General features: G+C 45.2%; 1 protein-coding gene across 1 annotated transcript in view; it reads left to right on the top strand.

Moving 5' to 3' along the window:
- ACCS (1-aminocyclopropane-1-carboxylate synthase homolog (inactive)) overlaps positions 1–24,009 on the top strand; it is a 293,968-nt gene that overhangs the window by 38,874 nt on the left and 231,085 nt on the right. Inside the window, 1 exon segment of the mRNA XM_085645812.1 lies at positions 1,752–1,821. Within this exon segment, the coding sequence (XP_085501938.1) occupies positions 1,752–1,821 (70 nt within the window).

Genomic DNA, 24,009 nt, shown 5'->3' with positions numbered 1-24,009 from the left:
GTTGATTAATGTTGGAAATTTTGTGCTGTTTTTGGGGGTTGAAAAGTGAAGTTCTCTGATTATACTGAACAAGCGGCTGGCTACCTACGTCAAATCTCTACTATTGATTTCATAACACTTTCGCAAGTGCTTTATCAACCTTCCTGCTTTCTCAAATTTGCTTGAAAATGCTCCATTTTTCTACTCTTTTTCTTTTGTTAAACCCCCGGTAGGTTTTTCGGGCTCACTCGCTACGCTCGCTCGCCTCAGTGCAGTACCACAATAACTTTCCGCCTCACCACTTTCAAATGTCACCAGCTGCCACTGTCCCAAGCCCTTGCTGCCTCTAACGCTTTTTTGCTATTTGTGCGTGTGGCTTGTTGTAATCTAACGGTGCCCTTGCACTCCGCCCATTTAAGGAGATCAGTCAGCCATCTCTGAACGCTTGGGCCTTTCTTGGATTTCACAAAGGAATTCATTGAAGCTTAAATGCATTTATGATGGCAGAGAAACTCTCTGGGGTAGAGTTACAAGCCCCTTGCTCCACTTGTGCATCATTTTTAACATGGGAAAAGTGACGCAAAAGTGGCGCAAGGGGCTTGTAAATCTGCCCATTGTCAACTGCTGGAAGTGGGCGTTCCAATGCATTGTTTATCTTGGAAGTTTTCGACCGCAACCAACATGCACATTTACCGGCATCCAACCCCGTTCCACACAAGAGTTGGGTGGGGATGTACTTCTGCCTACGCCTTGAGTAGCTTCCTTTTCATGAGGAAAGAAAAAGATTCTCTAGATTTGGTCTAATGTCGGGGTCTTCTCAATGGGGGGAAAAAAATGTTATCCGCGGAGACCAAAAAAACCTTGATTTGCACAGGACTCTCTATTACCACTGTGTGGTGTTCTCCCGGATATGATTTGCAGGCGTATAACTGGGGAAAATTATTTCTGACCTCTGTGAGCAAAAGCGAAAATAGAATCTTGGTAAATGAGTCTAGTGTCTGAAACCAGGAGGCTTCGATTGCGCTCCCTGCTTCGTAACACATCACTGTGTGTGATCCTGGGCACATCACTATGTCTCCACCCGCTTCATTTTCCTCTTTGACAATGAGGCTGAATACTGGCGCAAAGTGAGATTTAAAAATACTGGGGCAGATTTATGAGCCCCTTGCGCCACTTTTGCGTCACTTTTCCCATGTTAAAAGTGACGCTAAAGTGGCGCAAGGGGCTCATAAATCTGCCCCACTGTAGGTAAGAACAGCTCCCCAACGACGTTTCTTGTGAAAGAAATTTTAATTTCATTTCTAGCTCCAACATATCAGTATGATAATATTTAATGCTAAATACTTTTAAGATGTTTATAACGGATACCAGAATAGTGGGGACAACGAAAACCCCTTTTGATAACGTTCTAAAAAAAGTTCACATACAACAAAGAATGATTAATAATATTTCCATGTTTCCATCTTAGACGAAAAGAGTTGGAAGTGTCTTCATTTGCTGGTCGTTTGGTTGATACCATGGTTGTCTTGAGCAGCCTCTAGAGCACAGTAATTACAAAATAAAGACTGCTATGAAAATCTGCCTGGTGACACGACTTGGCTAGCAGGTCAGGCAAGCGGATGTCTGTGTTAACTTTATCCCAGTCTGTCAGCTAATTTGGGAGACCGGTCTATCGAACCAGAGACAGTGTTTAAAAAACATCTTTTTTAAAGTTCTTGCAATGAAGAGAATCACATGTGCTCCTCACACCTGTCTTTTTGATTTCCTTGCAGTGTGAGGGAAGAGGTGGCCCGCTTCTTGACATATTACTGCAAGGCGCCCGCTCCCCTGAATGCGGAAAACGTGAGTCATTTGTTACGTTTCTGTTCAGATTGCTTCCCAGGAGTCCTTGTAGTCAACACATTCCTTAAATGCATTCCCCCTTTCATCTTGTGTGATATATTTGAAAAAGCCTCACTTCTTTGACGTTTTTCAACTTCAGTATTGGCAGAAACCGTGATTACTTCTCTCAAACTTGTTGTGAATGAATGAATTACTACTTTCCCACCACAAAGGAGCTTGTAATATCCACGCCCTTCTGTCTTCGGTAGGATCACACAGATGTTCTGTGTTGCAGCGTCATGCTGTCTCACACATCAGCCCCTTCAGTCCTCTGATTACACAGCACCGCAGTGAGGAGCCCTAGTATTTAAAATGCAAAGAAACTTGGGGGCAGATTTACAAGCCCCTTGCGCCTCATTAACGCCGCCGTTGCGTCACTTTTGTGACGCAGCGCCGGCACAAATCCTGCACCATAGTGCGAGGTACTTACAACATGACGCAACTGGCAGATGCGTCACGTTGTAAAGCTCTGCGCCACATGTAGGCGTTCCTGCGCGGGGGGGGGCGTTCCGGCGCAGGAACGCCTCCTAAAAGTGGCTGAGTGAAATCTACAAGATTTCACTCAGTCACTTTTAGGCCCATGCTGCGTCAAAACCCTGCACCTGCCTGAAGCAGACGTAAGGATTGACGCATCATTAACACGATAGGGCCCCCAGACCATTGCTGGAGCTGCGACGCGCTTGCGACGCAACTTCAGCAATGCGCCACTTTTACGGCACAGATGCGTCACGCATCTGTGCCGTTTTTGCCCCATGGTGCGGCGCATTGTAAATGCAGCGCATCCGTGGCGGCGGAGCCGTGACGTACAATAACTGGCGCATCCCTGCTGATATGCAGGGATGCGCCAGTTATTGTAAATATGTCCCTTGATCTGTAGGAAGGCCTGAATGTGCTTCCTTCTCCATCGCTGCTTGTGGCGCTTCACAGCTCCTGTCAGCTCAGTTCTTTTTTTTCTTCCTGGTGCACAGTAAGGTCATATTGGTTGAGCTACTGCTAAAGTTTAAATTGTAAACAAATGCTATACAAATATTTTTGTCTTTTATTCCCCATTGCCTTCCTTATTTTACCTTTACTATGCTTTTCAGACCAGGCTTCAAAACATTTACGTCTCCAGTTTTTCAGTTTCAGTTCCACAAGTATCTATTTATAATGTTTTGTTCTATCCTTTTCTAGAGACAATTCAGGCACAAGAAGCCTCGTGAGATTTACGCGTTGGCAGATTTTTCACAAGGTCATTCCAGATGCATTTTGTCGATTTACGGGCCGATTACCACGATGTCCGGAAACTCTTCCAACAGAATCGGTTCCGGAATGGTTGCCAACCGAATTGGGTTCTGCGAGTCTGACCGAATGATTAAGATGCTTCCTGACAAGAACACAGGCTCCCATTGACAAAAAGGGTGGTTGGAGAAAACCTTGTACCCTGTGGCAAGCACTCCATGGTGCCTGCATGGGAAGGGGGGACCCATGGGTACCGCCACGGACCCGATTCAGAGAGCCCTGGGTTCAAGGGGGGCCTGCTACAGGCCCCCAAAGTCAGATTCTGACAGCCAATCCATGTCAGAACAACCGTTTCGGAAAGACTGTCCGAACCTGCCATCCTAATCACTCGGCTGGAACCGCGGTCCGTAGACCACTACGTTTCAGCTTCGACCGACTTGGTTACTCCAAATGCCTTTTGGAACCGAGTCAAACAGTCTGAATGCTTTCCAGCCATCATAATTGGTCGTTCAGAAAAGTGTCTGAGTCGGTCTGAAAGGCGGGGTCTGAACCGCATTCGGACGAATTGAATGCTGTTCGATGCCTTTCCGAACGACATCGCAATCGACCACTTAGTGGGGGAAAAATGTTAGCTGCTTTTCCTTCTGACTTTCCTGTTCCAGGATTCCTATTTCACTCCCACACTGTCTGTTAGTGTCATGGATCTTAAAATGTAGTAAAAAATGAGGAACTGCAACAGGAAATTTGTAAAAATATTTCGAATGTTAATTATCTGATTCCAATGGAATTCTGATTCCATATGAAAAAAATCATAACGCTGCTTTATAACTTTGTGAGACCATGATGAGTCTGTGGGTGTGGAGGGCCAGGTTTTAATCATCTACTGGGGCAGATGATATTACCAGCAGTTGCTTAATTTAGTCATAGCTACGGGCAGAACAGTTGAGGCAAGTAGGTATAGTTAATTACCACTGGTGGTCCAGGCCCCAGGTGAAATATGATATCTCACTACAATGGAATCACAAACTTTCTCCCTTTGTGAACATGACTCTCCACATCAGTTAAGACATTCTCTGAGTCCAGGGTGTTGAACTCAGAACGTTCAGCCCTTAGTGTAGAGATTCTGCCAAGACCCAAACTACTCTCAACTGAGTTAGAATTGCCAGCCGAAGGAGAAACTGGGCCAAAGTTCCTAGCATCCATTGAAAAGGACCACAAGGGTCTGGAGGTCGATGGATAAGGCACCAGACAAACTTTAGAATGGACCAGTTCAAGTAGCAGGTGGTCAAGGTGTGAACAATGGATGTTCAGAATTTGGACTGACACCCACAGTGGCCTCCGCAGAGATGAGAAACGTTATAGGCCAGTGGCTTTCAAATGGGTGGTCAAGATTGAACTTTGTATGAGCCATCTCCAGTTTTGATGGCAACAACTGGTTCACGCCAATAATTGGGGATTCACCAGTTTGGGGTTGAAGTCCTTGCACACCTTTAAATGTTAATGCCCCAGGAACTGTGTGTCATAGGGTGCTGTTTGGACTGGTCCTGGAATCATGTCAATCAGCTGCAGGTAGCTGGACTGTGAAGACTAAAATTGGTACATTGTGAATCTCACCTAGTTTGACACGCTAAGGGGTAATGCAAGCTCACCGACATATACCATCCATGTCCATAGACATCACTGGTCTTCATGTCATGCACATTTAATAAAGGCCATCTGGTTTCAGTAACTGAGTCCAGAGTGTAAGACAACTCAAGGTAAACCTTGAGTTTTCTTACATGCAGGACTCAATTACTGCTTGTGCTTTTCTCTCAGTCCAGGGCAGCACCTCTCCTCTTTTAGTTCAGGCTGTCCGACACCTCCCCAGATGCAGCACATCCAGGGAACTAGCTCTAGATCCCCCAGCTGTCCATATTAAAATTGCATAGTGTAGGGTGCATCTTCCTTGGAGGGGAGGGGACAGTATCATATGCTCGAAGGGGATATGGGTTAAAGTGGCACAGTGGAGACTTTCAGCGGTGAGTCTCCTGCCGTTTCTCACAATGCTTCTTTCTCGGGCAGAGAGCTGGCCTGCCATCATGTGAACATGGATGACTAGGTCTAGTCTGTTCTCAACTCTAAGGTAATGCTCAGATTTATCTGGCCCTGTATTTGGTCAAACGGAACCAAATACATTTGGTAAGAAGAAAGAACTGTTAATATGACTTTTTGTTGCAATGAAAAATGATGAATGATCTGCTACAGGAGAGGACCAAGGTTTCGCTAACTACATTTGCAGTTGGACCGCCATGTATTTACTCTAATCAGATCTTGTCCAGATATATAATGTGGAGCAATAGCTATTCCAAGAAGCACTATGGAGTTCAATTACAAGCCTAGTGGTAAATGGCTTTTTATTTGTCCCTCCTTCTGGAGGTACTAATACCGGCTGCAACAGTAACACCCAGAGGTGGAAATAGCACCCCACTCCACATTTATGGGGCAGAATATACGGTACTATGGTTTCTGCACTAATCCACATGTTTTCGCTTGATATTTCTCACAAGCAGGCAAAATCTCTGGATAATCATTCCTAAATCACAAAATTACTGTGAATCTCGCTTCCCCGAAGGAGTTGGTAACTCTTTTCACCAGACCCATTGGATTACAGAAGCACTCCTATTGAGTCTCTGTTTGGGCTTTTCTCTGGGTCCTATTACACTCTGATTGCTGGGCTTTGCCCTTGGTGCGTACTGTAATTTACCACTCATGTCACTGAGTCCCTAGAATTACACCACTCCAAGTGGGTAAGTTACTGCCTTTGTATTCCTGACTCTCCTTGGGCATCAAGCACAAGTGATCAAGGCACGCTTCATATGATTGTTGTAGCTTGGACACGTGTGACTTTGTAACCACACACAATGGATTCAACCTGGTGTGCTGCGATGCATGTGGCTTTTGTCGTAGTTTCTAATCTGCCCTGGTTGGCTCGGAGAGGTCAGTGCAGGCTACTGAAATGTTGCCCAACACACCTGCCCCTTAGCAACAGATAGCTACTCATGCTATCTTAGCCATCACAGGATGAAGATACCCGTCATGTTAGTTGTAGCCAGCTGTGCTTCACATTTAAGGGGCTTCTGGGCAGGCTTTCTTCTTGAGCCATACCCCACAGTTGGGCTGTGTATCGCTTCTCTCCTTTCCTGGTGAGTTCAGCAGTTTTTCTTCAAGCAGGGCATGGCAACATGGCATCTTCATAGGGAAACTAGGGATGGGGCCAGCAACTTCAAATTTCTAGAATGAGTAGTCTGCCTCTCTCAGATGGTGTATCAAAGCTTCTTGAGAAGCCCTGCTGAATGCAGATTATTGGCTTTTGAGGGACAGTTTGTATTCTGGGCCAAGCACGATTACGGAATGTTTAAAATCAAAGGCCTGCTTAGCAGGTCTAGAATTCCTTGCATAACATTAGTCAATATTGTCCATTACCCTAATAGGCAAAATAGCTAAGATTTTCAACAATAATACCATTTAGCTCATAGGCAGAAACAGAAGCCCAAAGACCTCTACCAAAAGAGGTAGCGTATGTTTAGGACTGTATTAAATAATAGCAGCTTCATTTAAATATAAAGTAATATGTGTCACCTCAGTGCTTAAATTTTTTTTTAAAACATTTGGGCAGCAGCATATAACCGCTTTGGCAGAAAATAGCATTTGGGATTTGCAGCAGAAGGATTGGAGTTACAAAGCATATCCTAGAATGCGCTAAGGGCAATAAGGAGCGGCCAGGTCATGCACAAAGTAGAGTCCAAAATTCAGCTTTGGCAGAAAGTTCAATTTAAAATTAGCAGCAAGAAAAAAGGAATAACAGAGCATAACGTAACCTGTGCAGAAAGCAAATCAGTAGCAGCCAGTTCATGTGCAAAATACAATTCAGAATCCCACTTCATTTGAGTTTTGAAGTTAACAACAAGAGGAAAAGTGGGAGAAGAGCACAAAATATCCCTATTGTGCAAAGAGCAGTAAATAGCAGCCAATCGATGTGCAAAATACAATCTGGAGAAAATATTAATACTCCGTATGAAGATGACAGACAGGGAGGTTAACAGCCCATTTAAAAGAATATTTAAAAGATTTAAAATATATACATAAACTCCTTAAAATTATTAAATAGTTTTACACACACTGATTTGTTTTTTGGGCAAAAGAGAAAATCACGGGCTGAAGCTACATTTTTAACACAATTTTGTAAAAACATCGGCCGAAGCCAGCGACGACGGCTCAAAACTAATGCTGGACAGGCAAACAAGACATGATCCAGGGTCTGTATGCTCAGATTACAGAGATTACAAGTTTTTCAATTTTTCAGATTCCGGGACCAGTTTGCTGTTAAGTCGTTTAAAGGTAAAAGATTCACACGACATAAAGTGAGCAATCGTCGAGTTCCATGTTCTAAATTTCAGAATAAATATTTTTGTGAAATTCTCGCGGTTTGTCCTGGCTTTAATCTCTCTTTAGATTTACAAAATGTAATATCTCTATCATAGCTAATCTTGCCACTTAAGGTTTTTAAAAAAGATGTAAATTCTAATGGAGGGAGGGTAATCACTGATTCTTCTTGTACACAAATTTATTTTAGTGCCAATGAGAAATCACGATAGAAGGAGTAATGACCTGCCTTATCGCCTAAGATTTCTTGACACATGAAACCTCTTAATGAATCAGGCTCGCTATTTTTTAACTGATATCCCCCAGCGTAAAACCCGGGATAAACCTTGGATAAAGGAGCTTCTCAAGCCAAATTCCAGTCTAATAGCAGCCTTTGAAACTAACGTATTAAAATTGCATAATTTATGTAATATCTAACCTTAAATCCTATCTAAAAAACTCCAATCCTTAACAGGGATTGATTCAATGGCATAGAGCAGGGTTGTAGGGATTTTTGCTTTAAAAACCAACAGTAGATGTAAAAAATGCATTCTGCCCATAGCACTGTAGAATATACGAAACCATTAGCGTGGGAAGCAGCTTTACAGGAGCTATGTTCGATATGAAGTTTGTTCTTCGTACTACCCGCTATTAGTTTCCCTAAATAAAGGTATGAATCTACCACCTCTAGCTTATCAGGACCAATTTGCCACTTAAAATTACATGATTTTCTACTTTTGTTACATTTCATAATTAAGATTTTACTTTTAGATACATTTATCTTCAAGAAACGGTCCGCTGTATTGTTCTGTAGTGATATCAGCTTTCTATTCAACCCAATCGGGGTTAGGTCCATTACTACTATATCATCTGCATATAAAAGACATGCGAAAGGCCGTCTACTTATCTTTGGTGCATCTCCCTCTACTTAAGCAAAGCAATCGGGTAAATCTGCAATATATAAAGAAAATAGCAGCGGTGTTAACAAGCAACCTTGTTTCAAGCCATTTTCTATAGGGATTACATCTGATAAACCTCAGTTTCCACCCATTAATATCTGGCACCAAGTTTCCGAATGTAGTGCAATAATTAAGGATAGCAGGGGAGAGGGCAGTCCCCTTTTTGCAATTTTCTCCATAGTAATGGTCGATCTACCTTATCGAACCCGTTGAAAAATCTATGAAAGCCATGTATACGTTTGAACTACGAGAAATTGTGTATTTCTCCTCAATTAGTTTCAACATGGAGATATTATCTAGGGTGGAATGATTTTTTCTAAAACCTGCTTGTTCCATAGGAAGGACCTTCTTCTCCGTCACTCATTCCATGAGATGATCGAGGATATTAAGTGCAAATATTTTTCCTGCCGCATCCAATAAGGCTATTTGCCGGTAATTACCTGGATGTGTTCTAGGGCACTTTTTGTTCAAAGGGATTAGAATACTTCCAGACCAAGATGGTGGTGTCTTCCCCCGTGAGTAGCAGAAATTAAACAGTAGGGCTAGATAAGTGGCCCACAGAAGTGGCTCCTTTTTAATTACCATCATGGGAATTTCATCAGGCCCCATTGCTCCTGAGGATCAAATTTTTTAATACATCCAGCCACTTCCTTAATAGAATCTACATAATTGGATACAGGGGTTTTAAACAGATCGGGTGCTGCAATGATTGAACTGATGGAATTAAAATTTGTGGAATAGAGTTCTAACAGATGAAGTTTCCATTCCTCTTCTTTAATGGGACTAGGGAGAGATTTCACTCTTGTGCCACAGCAGTCGGCGATTATTTCCCAATACCATTTGGAATTATTTTTTGAGGCCGCCTCTTTTAACTGCACCCATACACCATCTTCCTTTATTTGTCTTAGGGAGCGTTTTTTCCTCTGTCTTTTCCTCTTTAATAGGTTTATTAAATTACTTTGTTCGGATGACAAATTCAGAAACTGGGCCGTCACTAATTTATTTATTTCCTTATTTATAGTAAGCATTGGATTGAAATATGATCTCTGTTTAGCTGGAGCATGTGATAATTTACAGGATTTAGCCAGAGAACCTATATTATGGGAAAAGGCTTCGAGTAAATCAAATTGGGTAGAATCACACTGGACAGTTATTAAGTGCTGCTGATCTCTTATCAGAATGTTAAGTACGCTTTTAATTTAGCGGTCGCTTGAGTATTCGAGTGAATTCTACCATTTGTTGCATTGAAACTTACTGTGCTACCTTTGAAGTTCCAGGGACCTACCTTAGCACAAGTGAATTCAAATTTGGAGCAGATCAACATATGGTCACTAAAAACATTTCCCAGGACTTCCATGTTTATGAATTTACAAAAAAAGTCTGCAGAAAAAATTTAATAATCTATAATAGATCTCCCAGTTTGCCCCTTATGAGTATAATTTACTGGAATATCCTTTTCTAACCTCCCTTTAGCAATTATGAGATCTAAACTTCTCAAACCTTTGAGTAATAAGACTCCTCTTTTGTCTGTCCCGCTTTTATTCGAAAATTGGGCATTGGGGATATTTAGGGCTTCAATTTTTTCGGTATTAGAGAATACCCTTATACTATGTGATGAGACTTTAGAGTTCAAATCTCCAACTAATAATAGGAACCTGCAGTCTTCACTTTCCAAGGTAGAAAAGATAAAAATGAATAAATCTTTTAATAGATTAGAGTGAGATGCGTCGGGAGGTAAATATGCATTGACGATCAACAGGGAATCCAAATGATCCTGGACATCCTTGTGATCTAGCTTAATTGCCTGAATTAGGTTAGAGGCATGACACATTTCTTTATATGACTGAGGCTTGTACTTAACATAATGGCAATACTTCCTTTAGCGTGACCTCTATTCACGGGAAGCACAGTCCGGCTCAGCACTATATAATCTTCAGTGGACCAGTTCTTTGTGATCTAAGTATCTTATAGACATATTATATCGGCATTCTGCTCTTTCAAAAATAAGAGTTTGTTTTTATTAGTGCTTAAGCCGGCTGTGTTCCAAGATATCACATTTATAACCTTGCTAGGAAGAGTTCCCACATTTTAGGCCTAAGGGTCTGTTTGTATTAAGAGCTCCTGCAACCCAACTCCATTTCTTATCTTCCTCCTCTGCAGAAAGCACATGCTGGGTATTTTTCTCTGTGTGAAGTGAAACCCTCCTACCTTTTTTACCAAGCGAGACCTGCAATATACTCTCTCTCTCCGAGAAAGGTTTGCCCCTTATGGTGGTTTCTAGATCGATGTTAAACAACTTATTATGGACCACTTTTTTTAATGCTAGTTCCTCTTCTGGTATTAAAACATCAATGCCACAACAACGTAGTTTATCACTGGGTGCCATTGTCAGGTGGGAGATAGCTTTGGATGCAAATGTTACTCTTGCACCCCTAAGATTATTATATTTTTGGACCTCAACCAGAGCGATGTCATTGCTTTCGATCATTTGAAGACCTGGAATTTCAGCAAAGCAACCCAAGAGAAAGGTCCTATTCATAAATGGTTCGTGGACAAAAATAAACGAAAAATCCAGGATATTAGGGGCGAGATGTGAGTTATTGACTAGGCTGGTTACCTCAGTAATATTTTCATAAGGATTATAAATAACATTATTACCCAAAGAAGAAGCAAATAGAGAAGCATTAGGGTTCAAGATACTCTGAGCAGTAGGGGGAATGCTTATATCTAATAGCAATGCATATTGGGTAGTTTTAAGTGGTACACTAGAGTTCAGAAGAGAACAAGAACGCGATAAATTGAGCTCTGTTTGTCCATCTTCCATCTTCAAAGCGTTTGATTCCAGGTTTGATGGTATATTATGGATAAGGTTAGGGTCGAAGCATAACCGTTTTGTCCTTTTTTAATTTATCCTTTGGCATTTTTCCCTTGTTTCCTTCTTCTTTTTCTTTCAAACGTTGTTACTTTTGTTCTTATTAACCTTTTCCTTAATTGGAGAGCAACCAACTTGTAGTCCTTCCTCTATAGGCTGCTTAGGAGATGTTACACCTGTTTTTAGAAAGATAGGGAAAACCTTTAGAATTGTACTTGAATTTGTATTTTCCGTCTTAGCTTGCGGACGGGACGTAGGGACAGCCACTGAAGCTAAAGACTCTGGATCGGAGAGCTGCTGTAGAGTAGAGGAGTGTAATTTATCAAGTATATCTTCATTTTCTTTCAATTTGGTATTATTTTTCCTACTAAACGCGATATTGCTAAAATCCTCTTAAATCTTTTTTTTAAACTTGTGAATCTGGGATCCCCGTGACATTTTTAAATATTTTACTCGCTTGTATTTTGCACACTTTCGTCATTCTTTGGTCCGGGGGAATTGAAGGAGGGAAGGGAGCCACTTGACCGGTTAGCGGTCTAGTGGCTATTTAGCACGTACGCTGACGCGCAGTCGCAGTTGACGCACGCAGCGGGAGCGCCACTGGCGCGCCTAAGGCAAGCCCGTCTATGCCCCTCCGCGCTCCGGCCAGGCGCAGGGCTTGTCCCTCTGGCCGTTTTCTACCAAGTGTATAGCGCTACACAAACAAAGAATTGCACAAACTGAATCCTGATAAAATGAAACCACGCTGTTTCCAGTTGTCCCCTGATACAGCTAACAATACCATGAAGAGTTCTTTGTGTGCTAGCTGCCGGCTACCTCTCCCGCATATTCTGAACCTGCCAGTTGGTAGCCTAGATGGCATAATAGGAAAAAGGATTGATCGTACTGATGTGGGTCCTTTAAAATGTATTTTACTGAAAGCCAGATCATTGGTCAGGCATAGCTTGGAATGTAAAATTAGCTTTTATTACAGAGGCATGGACTGATAATGCCTCCGGGCCTGATCTTGTCAAGGCAACACCTCCTGGGTTTCATTGCTACACACTTGACCGGCTATCTAAAAAAGGGGGAGGGCTGGCTGTTATTTATCATGAGTCACTTGTACCCAACTTTGTCCCTGCCTCTAACCTGACATGTGAGACTCTAGTTTTCAATATGTACTCTGCAAATCACAAAACCTTCAAAGGATTACTACTATACCATCCACCGGGATCCAAAGTGGGTTCCTAGATACTTTGGGTACATTACTCGAAGAAGGGCTATGCTTAGAGTCCTACTCGGTGTTAGGCGACTTTAACTTTCAACTTGAGAACCTCAGTGATCCCGACACTACTCGGCTGGAACAAATCATGGGTGCCGGAGGCCTCAAACAATTGGTGAAGGCTCCTACCCATGAAAGAGGTCATACCTTGGATGGTATATTTTCTAATAATAAAGACTTAGTTGGCATCTCAGTCCTCCCGATCCCGTGGTCTGATCATTGTGCTATCAAGTTTGAACTGAATAGCTTTTCGGCTCACTCGGCTAGCACTAAACAGGCCCAGGAGATCGTAACTAGAGCATGGGGCAAACTAGATGTTAAGAAATTTGAAAGTTCTCTCATGAGCTCATTATATCATCTTTCGTTGGATGTGGAAGAGGCAACGGCTCTTTACAACAAATGGCTAACTAATGCCTGTGATCAGTTAGCACCCAGGAAAAAAATGATTCCTAAAAGAGCCTTACCCGCTGCTCCTTGGTACTCTGAAGAGCTTAGAGCCAAAAAATTGGTCTGTAAGCAATCAGAAAGGACATGGCGCAAACACTATGCGGAAGTAGCTAAGGAAAGATACAAAATTTGTATCACCAGCTATAAACAATCACTCCTAGATGCAAAAAGGAGTATTTTTCAACGCAAACAGCCCTGGCTAGATCTAATTCAAAAGAACTCTTTAAAACTAAAACCAATCTGTCGATCCCTAACACCCCAAAGAGACATGGTCATCCAGAATTCTGCAATAAAATTGCGGACTTTTGTAGACATAAAATAGAAATTATATTTTCGTCACTCACCGGTATGATCAATAAGGATCAGATCAGTTCTATTACGAAGGTAGTAGACAAGACTGGTTCCTTACTGCCACTTGACCACTTCTCACCCCTGGAGGGGTCAGATACACTCAAAGTGCTGAACTCGACTTAATCAGGAGCTCCTAGCGACCCTTGCCCAGTATGGATTATTAAACAAATCCCTGAAGTAATTGGAACAGCACTTACCCCTCTGCTTAATGCCGTTTTGTCATCCAGTGTATTTCCCAAAACGTGGAAAAAAGCGTCTGTTCTTCCCTTGTTGAAGAAGCATTCTTTGGACCCTAAAGATCCTAACAGTTACAGACCGATCTCTAGGCTTCCTTTTCCGGCCAAAATATTGGAAAAGGAAATGAACAACCAACTCAGTGCTCTTCTTTCTCTTAATAAATCTCTGGACCCATCGCAATATGGGTTCAGAGCCTTTCATAGCACTGAGCTGGCTTTGCTAAAGTCCACGGCGGAAATCAGTGAGGCCGTTGATAGGGGAGGAAATGCTGTACTAATTTAATTGGACCTATCCGCGGCCTTTAACACAGTCCATCACAAGGTTTTGATGGACCGGTTGTCTGAAATTGGGGTAAAGAGTTCCGCTTGGAAACTGTTACAATCTTTTCTGTCGGACAGATCGCAAACTGTGGACCTAGACAGTAACAGATCGGAACCTTTCTCACTTCCTTGCGGGGTGCCACAGGGCTCGGCCCTGAGCCCAACGCCTTTTAATATTTACGTGGCGCCTCTGGCTGGAGTCATCAGGTCCTTTGGCTTCCAGCTCACGTCTTATGCTGACGACACACAAATTGTGTTGTCGCTGACAGAGGGAGCGGAAAAGGAGGCTGGGGATCGCTTCCATGACTGTATGAGTGCTATTTCGGTCTGGATATCCTCCAATTGTCTAAAACTCAATTCCTCCAAGACCGAGGTCTTAAAATTTGGCAACAATCCTCGGGTGTGGACACCGGAGTGTTGGCCGGAGGACCTTGGCCTATGTCCGGTACCCACAAGAAAAGCCAAAAACCTCGGAATTTTGATGGATAACAAACTTACAATGGGGGACCAAGTAAGTATGGTGACCTCAGCCTGTTTTATGGTTCTCAGAATAATCAGGAAAATTAAGTTCTTCCTTACTGAGAGCAACCTTAAGACAGTGGTGACGGCACTTATAATGTCGCAAGTGGACTATTGCCATAGCCTATACCTTAATGTTCAAAAACAACATATGAACAGGTTGCAATTGGTCCAGAATGCTGTGGCTAGAATGCTGTCTGGTACATCAAAGTCGTCTCCGTCAAGGGAGAACTCAAGAAACTTAATTGGCTCCCAGTAAAGCTAAGAACACGTTTTAAGGCATTGTGTATTGTCTTTAAGGCTGTTAATGGAACAGGACCTGAGTTTGTCAGACTTAAACTTCAATGGTATGTTCCAGGTAGACTATTACGGTCAACTGAGGCCAAACAAGTGCATGTTGCCTCATTCAAAAAAAACAATTGGGGAGGGAAAAGCTTTATTCTCTGCGCTTCTAGAGCTTGGAATGAGCTCCCTTTTCAGCTTAGAAATCCCCCAGATCTCCTCTTCTTCCATAAGGGCCTGAAGACATGGCTCTTTTCTCAGTAGTATGCTTTCAGCTTCTCTAGGTAATCAGTACTTAGCGCCAGGGCACCTAAGGGTAATCGTACGCTCTATAAGTATAAATAACATAACATAACATAAAGAAAGGCTTACCTACCTGAATGCCAAAGTCCCGCCCTTTAGCATATGTAAGAGAGTCTGTTTGAGTAGGATATAGCTTGGTGAAGTTATCCTCCAAAATTAGGGGAGGGGAAGACCCCTTCCCTAGATTAGGCATACGGGAGGAAAGTAGGCAAGCTTTACCAGGCGATAATTTTTGTACAGAGGCGATAAACTTTGTCAGGGTCAAAACAGAGTCCAGAATATAGTCGAAGTTACATTGGGGCCGATTCACAGAACGAACTTAAGACAAAATCCTAAACTTACTACTTTTGGTATTCACAGAAGTTAGGATTTTGTCTTAAGTTTGTCTTAAGACAAACTTAAGACAGACTTAAGACAGACTTAAGACAAACTTAAGACAGACTTAAGACAAACTTAAAACAAAATCCTAACTTAAGTCTGTCTTAAGTCTGTCTTAAATCTGTTTTAAGACAAACATAAGCCAAAACCCTAACTTTTGTGAATACCAAAAGTAGTAAGTTTAGGATTTTGTCTTAAGTTAGTTCTGTGAATCGGGCCCTTACTGATTTCTCCATTAAGGCTAAGATAGAAGACAGCACTCTTTCCAGGCAAAGTAATCATTCGGACATCAGCATTTTTGACTCTGGATTATTAATTACAGGAAGAAAATGCAGAGATAGTTCAGGAGTTAATTAGCCCCGTGAATCTAATAAGCTTGTTCCGCTGGATGTACTACTGAACAGTTGCATTTTAACAGGGCAATCCTTGCAGGAAGGTGAAGTAGCAGGAATAAGTATCCTAGACGATTCAAGATTATGGACGTGAGACATTTTAGGAGACTGATCTAGATTAATGTCAGGGAGCGTAAAATCTTCCTTTATGTGTTCTCCCGCTTTTGGCACTAATTGAGATACCCCTTTGGGTTCGGAGACTCCATTTACAAGGGAGTGGATGGTTAAATTTGCCAGCAAAGAGTCAGCCACCCTAGATTCCGAATGTTGGTGATCTAAAGACCATGATCGCCCAATTTTGGATGATAATTTAGAGGGTACTACTGGCAATGGTTTTCCGGGGATTACTTTAGCCTCTACATGATCTTTTTGGGGAGACTCCAGCATCCCTACGGATTTTAAGCTCATTTCTTTTTTTGGAAAGAAGGAAGGGATGGTATTGAAACTCTTCAAAATGTTTATTTGCAGTGAGTTGTTCCTTAGAGGATTAGCTCTAGTTTTTTGCATGCTCTTGTATACACCAATCAGCCAGAGCGCAATTTTTTGGTAGTCATATCTTAATTCTTATATTAAAAAACCCTTAGCCAGGCCGGCCAGCACTGCCAGAGAGGTATAGCTCCAATGCGCCAGTGCGCCGATGTGCCACCCATGCCACGCTGAGCACCGAGCGCCCAGTTTCCACTCTCCAACGCACAGCTTCGCTCGCAGTCTTGCAGTCTCACGGTCTCATGGGCGGGAGGTTGTATTACAAGCTGCCACTGCAAGGCTCTAGAGGGGCAGGAAGGCGCAGGAAGGGAGCCACGCATGTCTCCAATAGTCAGCGCGCTTGTCTCCAATAGTCACAAGTCACTCCAGCCAGACACTACAGGCACCCTCTGTCTCCTGCAAACCTCTAACAAGTCTTTTCTCTGAGGACGGATTGCAATTGTAGTTTTGGTAATAACAAAGTTTGATAGAATCTTGGCGGAGTTATGGCAGGGTTAATCAAGATCCTGGGTTCTGGCAGGATCTTGATTGCTTGGCAGCTTGGAGGCTTGGTGGTTTGGTAGCTTTGTGGCTTAAAACAGGCTTAAAACAGGGCAAATAAACGGGGCTGAGCCACAAGGGGGGGTTGGGGCGGCAAGCTCTACAGCTCTACAGGTTTCTCCTATGCCCTGTGCCCACCCGAGCCCGTCAGCCCCCCTCTACCTCTCCATCTCACCGCTCAGCTTCTGCCCAGCGTTCTGTCCAGCGGATCACCTTCGCTGCCACTTTGAAGATCTATGCGGCTCCGCTACGCCGTCAAAATGCACTCTTCACTTTTAAATATTTTCCTGGCCTTCAGGCCGCCAGCGAGCCGCCCACCGCACGCCGCACACGCCGCCCACCGCACTCGGTACTCCGCCCCCGGGGACCGGCACTGCCTTAACCAGGAGTTTGCACTCTCGGCAAATTGGAAACCGGTAAACCGGCGATGGTAACAGTAGCGGCCAGACACCACATGAAACAATCATTGGTAAATGGATTAGGTTTCGCCTATGGGATTAATAATATGTTAAAAGGCGTGGGAGCGGTAATGAGTGCAGGGAGAATGGTGTGAGTGCTCTCTGCGCGGGGTGAGTGGTGCATGAATGAAGGACTATGGGCATGTGAGTTGAGGAAGTATTCGTAATTGTTTACTCTATAACATCACACACTAAGTCTCTAAGGGGCATATCAGCAACAACCGGCGATAATTATCGCTAAGCGCACTTAGCAATAGGATAATTATCGCCGGCTAGCGTGGATTTTTATCGCTGAGATAGCGTGCTATTAGCAACGCTTATTTCAAAAGCGATAAAAATCCTAGCGCTAACTGCCTAACGTGAGATTATCGCTGGAAACCCAGCGATAATCTCACGAAATGTGGCGTTAGCTTGTTGATAGGGCCCCACAAACTTAGCCATGACATCCACCTTCCATAGGATATCATGGCTAAGTCAGTCCTGAGGCAGGCGTAAGGAAAGTAGCGATAACAGGGGTTATCGCTACTTTTCTTGCCGCTATGCTTCATAGCGTGGGGCTTGATGATAGGAGAAATGTCGCTTAGCGACATTTCTCCTGTCATGTCAGGTCAGGAACGCCCACTTTGCATCTCATTAGAGATGCAAAGCTGGGCGTTAAGATTTCGTGCGCTAATGCAAGGTTTCACGAGTTAGCGTGGCCTTGTTAATTAGGCGATAAAATTATCGCCGCTTTTCGGCCGAAAATGGCCGCAAAAGCGGCGATAATTTTCTATCGCCGCCTTGTAAATATGCCCCCAAGTCATTTAGTACAAGTACAGCAGTAACATGGCCAGCTACCTCACCCTAAAATGTAGGGAACAAAAATGTGGCATTAAAGGAGTGGGGGGAATGACCCTGTAGTCACACACAGTAATGTCTAGTCATATCCAGGAGAGATGCCAGGAACACAGAGTAGTGCGTGTTAGGAAGTAAAGAGCAGGCAATAAGGCAAATGTATATTCACAGAGTTCTGTCTGAAAAAGTCATGGATGCCAAATTACTTACAAGCCATACCTAATCGCACCCCTTCTCCTCCCGAAAGGTAAAAGGAAGGGGACCCGATGCCTATTTATATTTGAGTTGCAGCAAAGGCAGGGGTTTCTGTGGTGTTTGCCTCAGTCTGCAGAGCCCCCTGGGAGTTGTGGTTTTCATGGCCTTGTGCTAGTGCCCTACTCGGGCGCATGCGCTTGGAGAAAAACCACCCCATGGGAGTTGTGGTCATTGAGTCCTTTATGCAGGTCTTGTACTCTGAGCTGTTTAATTACACATACTAAATAGCAGACTAGTCATCAAGGTGCTTAGCCACGCAGCACGTTATCCTGGGTGCCTGCTCGCAGCAGTGTTGATTTGAAACAACGAGAGCGAGGGGCCATTTCACAACCATGTAAACGGAGGCATTGGTGGCAGTGAGGCAATGCTTGGGTTCAAGTGTCCTTGGGAGCAAGAAATACATATTAAAGTGCATAGACACCTTACCAGGATAGAAAGCGCTATATAACTCCAATATAATACAATTACCAGCAAAAGCACTGTGGATAGCTCCGACAAAATTTCAGGGGAGGAAACCTCATTTGGCCCTGGAAGAGCGACTCATATGTATGTGTCCCCATACGGGGGGGTGGGGGGAGGGTATAATGTATACAGGAGCACAAAGAATACAGATTGACTAATCGCAGTATATAAATAGGAAGAGCGCTTTGAAGTGCTAAAGCTGATGATGTGTTTGCGGAAGTGAACTTGAGCGGCAGTGATGCGTTCAGTGAGGCTGCCTTGGGAGCCGTGCACATCACTGCCTGCTCGCCTTCTGAACACAACCGATCAGGTGTATTCATTTTTCGAGATTTATAAAGTGCGAGCTTGACTCGAAGGTATCAGAGCGCTTCACAGAGTGCGCACAGCAAACTTTAGAAACAAAACACAAGGAGAATAATAAAAGCAACAGGCATACAGGGTAACGATGAATAAACAACGGTGGGACAGAGGCTCGATATAGCTCGGAGGTGGGGATGGAAGGGTATCTCAAAGGTTAGGGGGTGCACAGCACATTTTAGAGGTACAGCTGTTCTAGCTCATTGAGGTTGAAGAGGGAGGTGCATTAGGGGAGTCGGCGTCTGCTGCAAGTGAGGAGCATAGTGACCACACCGTCATCCGCTCCACTCAACACGTATGCACAGACGTCACCCAAGGATTACACTGACACATTTGTTATGGGTGAAGAACTGCTGCAGGTTTATTTCATACAACATAAGTATGACGATAGAGTGGGTTATCTTACGGGCGATCCAGGGCAAGCAGCCCCTCGTTGCTCCGCCCGCCTTGCGAGCCAGCACGCACGGTGGGTCGATGCCCGGCAGTGCGGCACATTTTTTTCAGATCCTCCTTTGGATCACGTGATCTGTCTAATACTCCCGCCCCCATTTAACGGGGGCAGAGCGTGTTATGGCACACCCCCGGTTGGTCAGGCCCCCCAACCGCCCGAAGGACTAACGGGGCGCCGTTGCGGTCTTCCCAGAACCTCCTTCGGCTCCCGGACCTTGGCTCGGGCACCCTTACTGTGCCGGACAGGGGTACCCTTACTGTACCGACTGTCGCAGAGGTACCCTTACTGTACCATTCTGCCTCCAGATCGCCCTGTAACTCCGCCTGCAACACAAGAAAAAACATTATAACATTCCAGTTGTGCGCTGCCTACGCCGCGCAGGGTAAGCGGAAAGGGTGGGATCTCGCGCGGCCAGGAGTGAACACAGAGGGCGATCTACGGGGGCAGGAGGCTTAAATAGGGCCTGGCCCCGCCCAGCCCATGTGTTCCGCCTCCCCCAGCAATGCCCATTGGGGGCCTCCCCTCCCCAGGCGCGGTCTCTCAAGAGAGATGGAACAGGGGGGGGTGGGGGGGAGGCTCCGACGGGTGGCCACTGGAGAGCTGCCCTGCTGATGTCCCCCTGCGTGGGACGCGGGCAGCAGCATAGTGACCACACCGTCATCCGCTCCACTCAACACGTATGCACAGACGTCACCCAAGGATTACACTGACACATTTGTTATGGGTGAAGAACTGCTGCAGGTTTATTTCATACAACATAAGTATGACGATAGAGTGGGTTATCTTACGGGCGATCCAGGGCAAGCAGCCCCTCGCTGCTCCGCCCACCTTGCGAGCCAGCACGCACGGTGGGTCGATGCCCGGCAGTGCGGCACATTTTTTTCAGATCCTCCTTTGGATCACGTGATCTGTCTAATACTCCCGCCCCCTTTTAACGGGGGCGGAGCGTGTTATGGCACACCCCCGGTTGGTCAGGCCCCCCAACCGCCCGAAGGACTATCGGGGCGCCGTCGCGGTCTTCCCAGAACCTCCTTCGGCTCCCGGACCTTGGCTCAGACACCCTTACTGTGCCGGACAGGGGTACCCTTACTGTACCGACTGTCGCAGAGGTACCCTTACTGTACCATTCTGCCTCCAGATCGCCCTGTAACTCCGCCACAGCTCTGGGGAGGCTCCCGTCGCTGCCAGAGCCCCCCCTTCCTTCCTTCGCTGTTATAGGTGCCCTGCCCCTGCGAGCTAGCTTTAGTGGGCTAATTTATGGATCCTGTTCTGTAATCCGTAAATAACATCAATAATTTGCGACTTTACTCAGAACACCAGAGCAGACTAACAAAGGGGATTTCCACCAAAAGCGAATTGACGCAAGGATGTCTTTTGGCCCCACTGCTGTTCAGCTTATACGTGAATGATGTTCCTAACTTTTTTGCGATGCAACTGCATTTTAGAGCCAGAACTGAACCATCGCACTTTTTTTTTTTTCTTTTTAAATTCTTCAATCCATCTAAACCCTTTGTTCCTTGAACATAATTTTATAAACAATGGAAGAATATGTTCTCTGCAGGGAAGGTGGATGTATTACGGAAAACAGGGTATCTTTCCTGGCAAAAAGAAGGTTTCATTTTCCACTTTGTCTAAAAAGGTGATGTATTGATAGTGTTTATGGTTCCCGAATTGCGGCCGCTCCGGGGTTTGCATGATTTCTAGGCAGGGCAAAATATTTGGCGGTTATGGACATGAAATCCTATTGTGATGTTCAATTGGGCCAAATTAGGGCCCTTTGTGGCTTAGAAGTGTGTTTCCAACCGCTACAGCACAATACAGCAAGATGAAGGTAACGTGTGAGTTACTGCCTTCCCTACGTTTATCAACACAAGCTGACCTCATGGGTATCTAATGATGGGATGGGCACTTAAAAGCTGTGAACATCAGACAGTGGGGGGGCAACAGCCTCTGTCTTTGTACTCTCACCCAGCACACGGGAAACATATGCTCACTGTCCCTGGCTGCTTCATGACACTGTCTCTGAATGGTTAATGCCACCCACAATCTCACCTTCCTACAGCATGCTAATACAAATCAATGAAAATAGATAAAACTGCTAACTCTGCCGTATTTATCTTTTTGGCCAATGCTCCCTACTTTTGCTTCCTTTCACATTGTATTATTATCCTATTGTTTTACTTCAAATGACCAATATCTCAGCAACATCTCCTGGTTTTGGCCTCCCTACTGCCAATAATGACCTAGCATTCTGGGGATCTATCTTAACTAACCAGGTAATACGAGTTCTATTGCATATTCTTGCAAATGAAGTTGCATTAAATTAGATGATGGAGTCTTATACTAGCATCTCGCGAGGCCAGGAGTGAACACAGAGGGCGATCTACGGGGGCGGGAGGCTTAAATAGGGCCTGGCCCCGCCCAGCCCAGTGGCCCGCCTCCCCCAGCAATGCCCATTGGGGGCCTCCCCTCCCCAGGCGCGGTCTCTCAAGAGAGATGGAACAGGGATGGGGGGGAGGCTCCGACGGGTGGCCACTAGAGAGCTGCCCTGCTGATGTCCCCCTGCGTGTGACGCGGGCAGCGGCATTAATGCCGCAAGGGAACAAATGTTGCAGAGCTCACTGGGAGACACTCTGCTTCTGGGAAAATCCACTGCAGACCTCGGTGAGGGACATGCTGCTTCCTGGCGTGGGTCAGTGCAGACCACAGTGAGGGACATGCTGCTTCCTGGTGTGTGTCACTGCACACCTCAGTGAGGAACATGCTGCTTCCTGGTGTGTGTCACTGCAGATCTCAGTGAGGGACATGCTGCTTCCTGGTGTGGGTCACTGCAGATCTCAGTGAGGAACATGCTGCTTCCTGGTGTGTGTCACTGCAGATCTCAGTGAGGAACATGCTGCTTCCTGGTGTGGGTCACTGCAGATCTCAGTGAGGGACATGCTGCTTCCTGGTGTGTGTCACTGCAGATCTCAGTGAGGAACATGCTGCTTCCTGGTGTGTGTCACTGCAGATCTCAGTGAGGAACATGCTGCTTCCTGGTGTGGGTCACTGCAGATCTCAGTGAGGAACATGTTGCTTCCTGGTGTGTGTCACTGCAGATCTCAGTAAGGAACATGCTGCTTCCTGGTGTGGGTCACTGCAGATCTCAGTGAGGAACATGCTGCTTCCTGGTGTGTGTCACTGCAGATCTCAGTGAGGAACATGCTGCTTCCTTGTGTGGGTCACTGCAGATCTCAGTGAGGGACATGCTGCTTCCTGGTGTGTGTCACTGCAGATCTCAGTGAGGGACATGCTGCTTCCTGGTGTGGGTCACTGCAGACCTCAGTGAGGAACATGCTGCTTCCTGGTGTGGGTCACTGCAGATCTCAGTGAGGAACATGCTGCTTCCTGGTGTGTGTCACTGCAGATCTCAGTGAGGAACATGCTGCTTCCTGGTGTGTGTCACTGCAGACCTCAATGAGGGACATGCTGCTTCCTGGTGTGGGTCACTGCAGATCTCAGTGAGGAACATGCTGCTTCCTGGTGTGTGTCACTGCAGATCTCAGTGAGGAACATGCTGCTTCCTGGTGTGGGTCACTGCAGATCTCAGTGAGGGACATGCTGCTTCCTGGTGTGTGTCACTGCAGATCTCAGTGAGGGACATGCTGCTTCCTGGTGTGGGTCACTGCAGACCTCAGTGAGGAACATGCTGCTTCCTGGTGTGGGTCACTGCAGATCTCAGTGAGGAACATGCTGCTTCCTGGTGTGTGTCACTGCAGATCTCAGTGAGGAACATGCTGCTTCCTGGTGTGTGTCACTGCAGATCTCAGTGAGGAACATGCTGCTTGGGGGTGGGGGGAGGGTATAATGTATACAGGAGCACAAAGAATACAGATTGACTAATCGCAGTATATAAATTGGAAGAGCGCTTTGAAGTGCTAAAGCTGATGATGTGTTTGCGGAAGTGAACTTGAGCGGCAGTGATGCATCCAGTGAGGCTGCCTTGGGAGCCGTGCACATCACTGCCTGCTCGCCTTCTGAACACAACCGATCAGGTGTATTCATTTTTCGAGATTTATAAAGTGCGAGCTTGACTCGAGGGTATCAGAGCGCTTCACAGAGTGCGCACAGCAAACTTTAGAAACAAAACACAAGGAGAATAATAAAAGCAACAGGCATACAGGGTAACGATGAATAAACAACGGTGGGACAGAGGCTCGATATAGCTCGGAGGTGGGGATGGAAGGGTATCTCAAAGGTTAGGGGGTGCACAGCACATTTTAGAGATACAGCTGTTCTAGCTCATTGAGGTTGAAGAGGGAGGTGCATTAGGGGAGTCGGCGTCTGCTGCAAGTGAGGAGCATAGTGACCACACCGTCATCCG

This window comes from Triturus cristatus, chromosome 3_1 (assembly GCF_964204655.1).
Source record: "Triturus cristatus chromosome 3_1, aTriCri1.1, whole genome shotgun sequence".
Lineage (NCBI taxonomy): Eukaryota > Metazoa > Chordata > Amphibia > Caudata > Salamandridae > Triturus > Triturus cristatus.
This window is presented reverse-complemented; position numbering and strand designations above follow the sequence as displayed.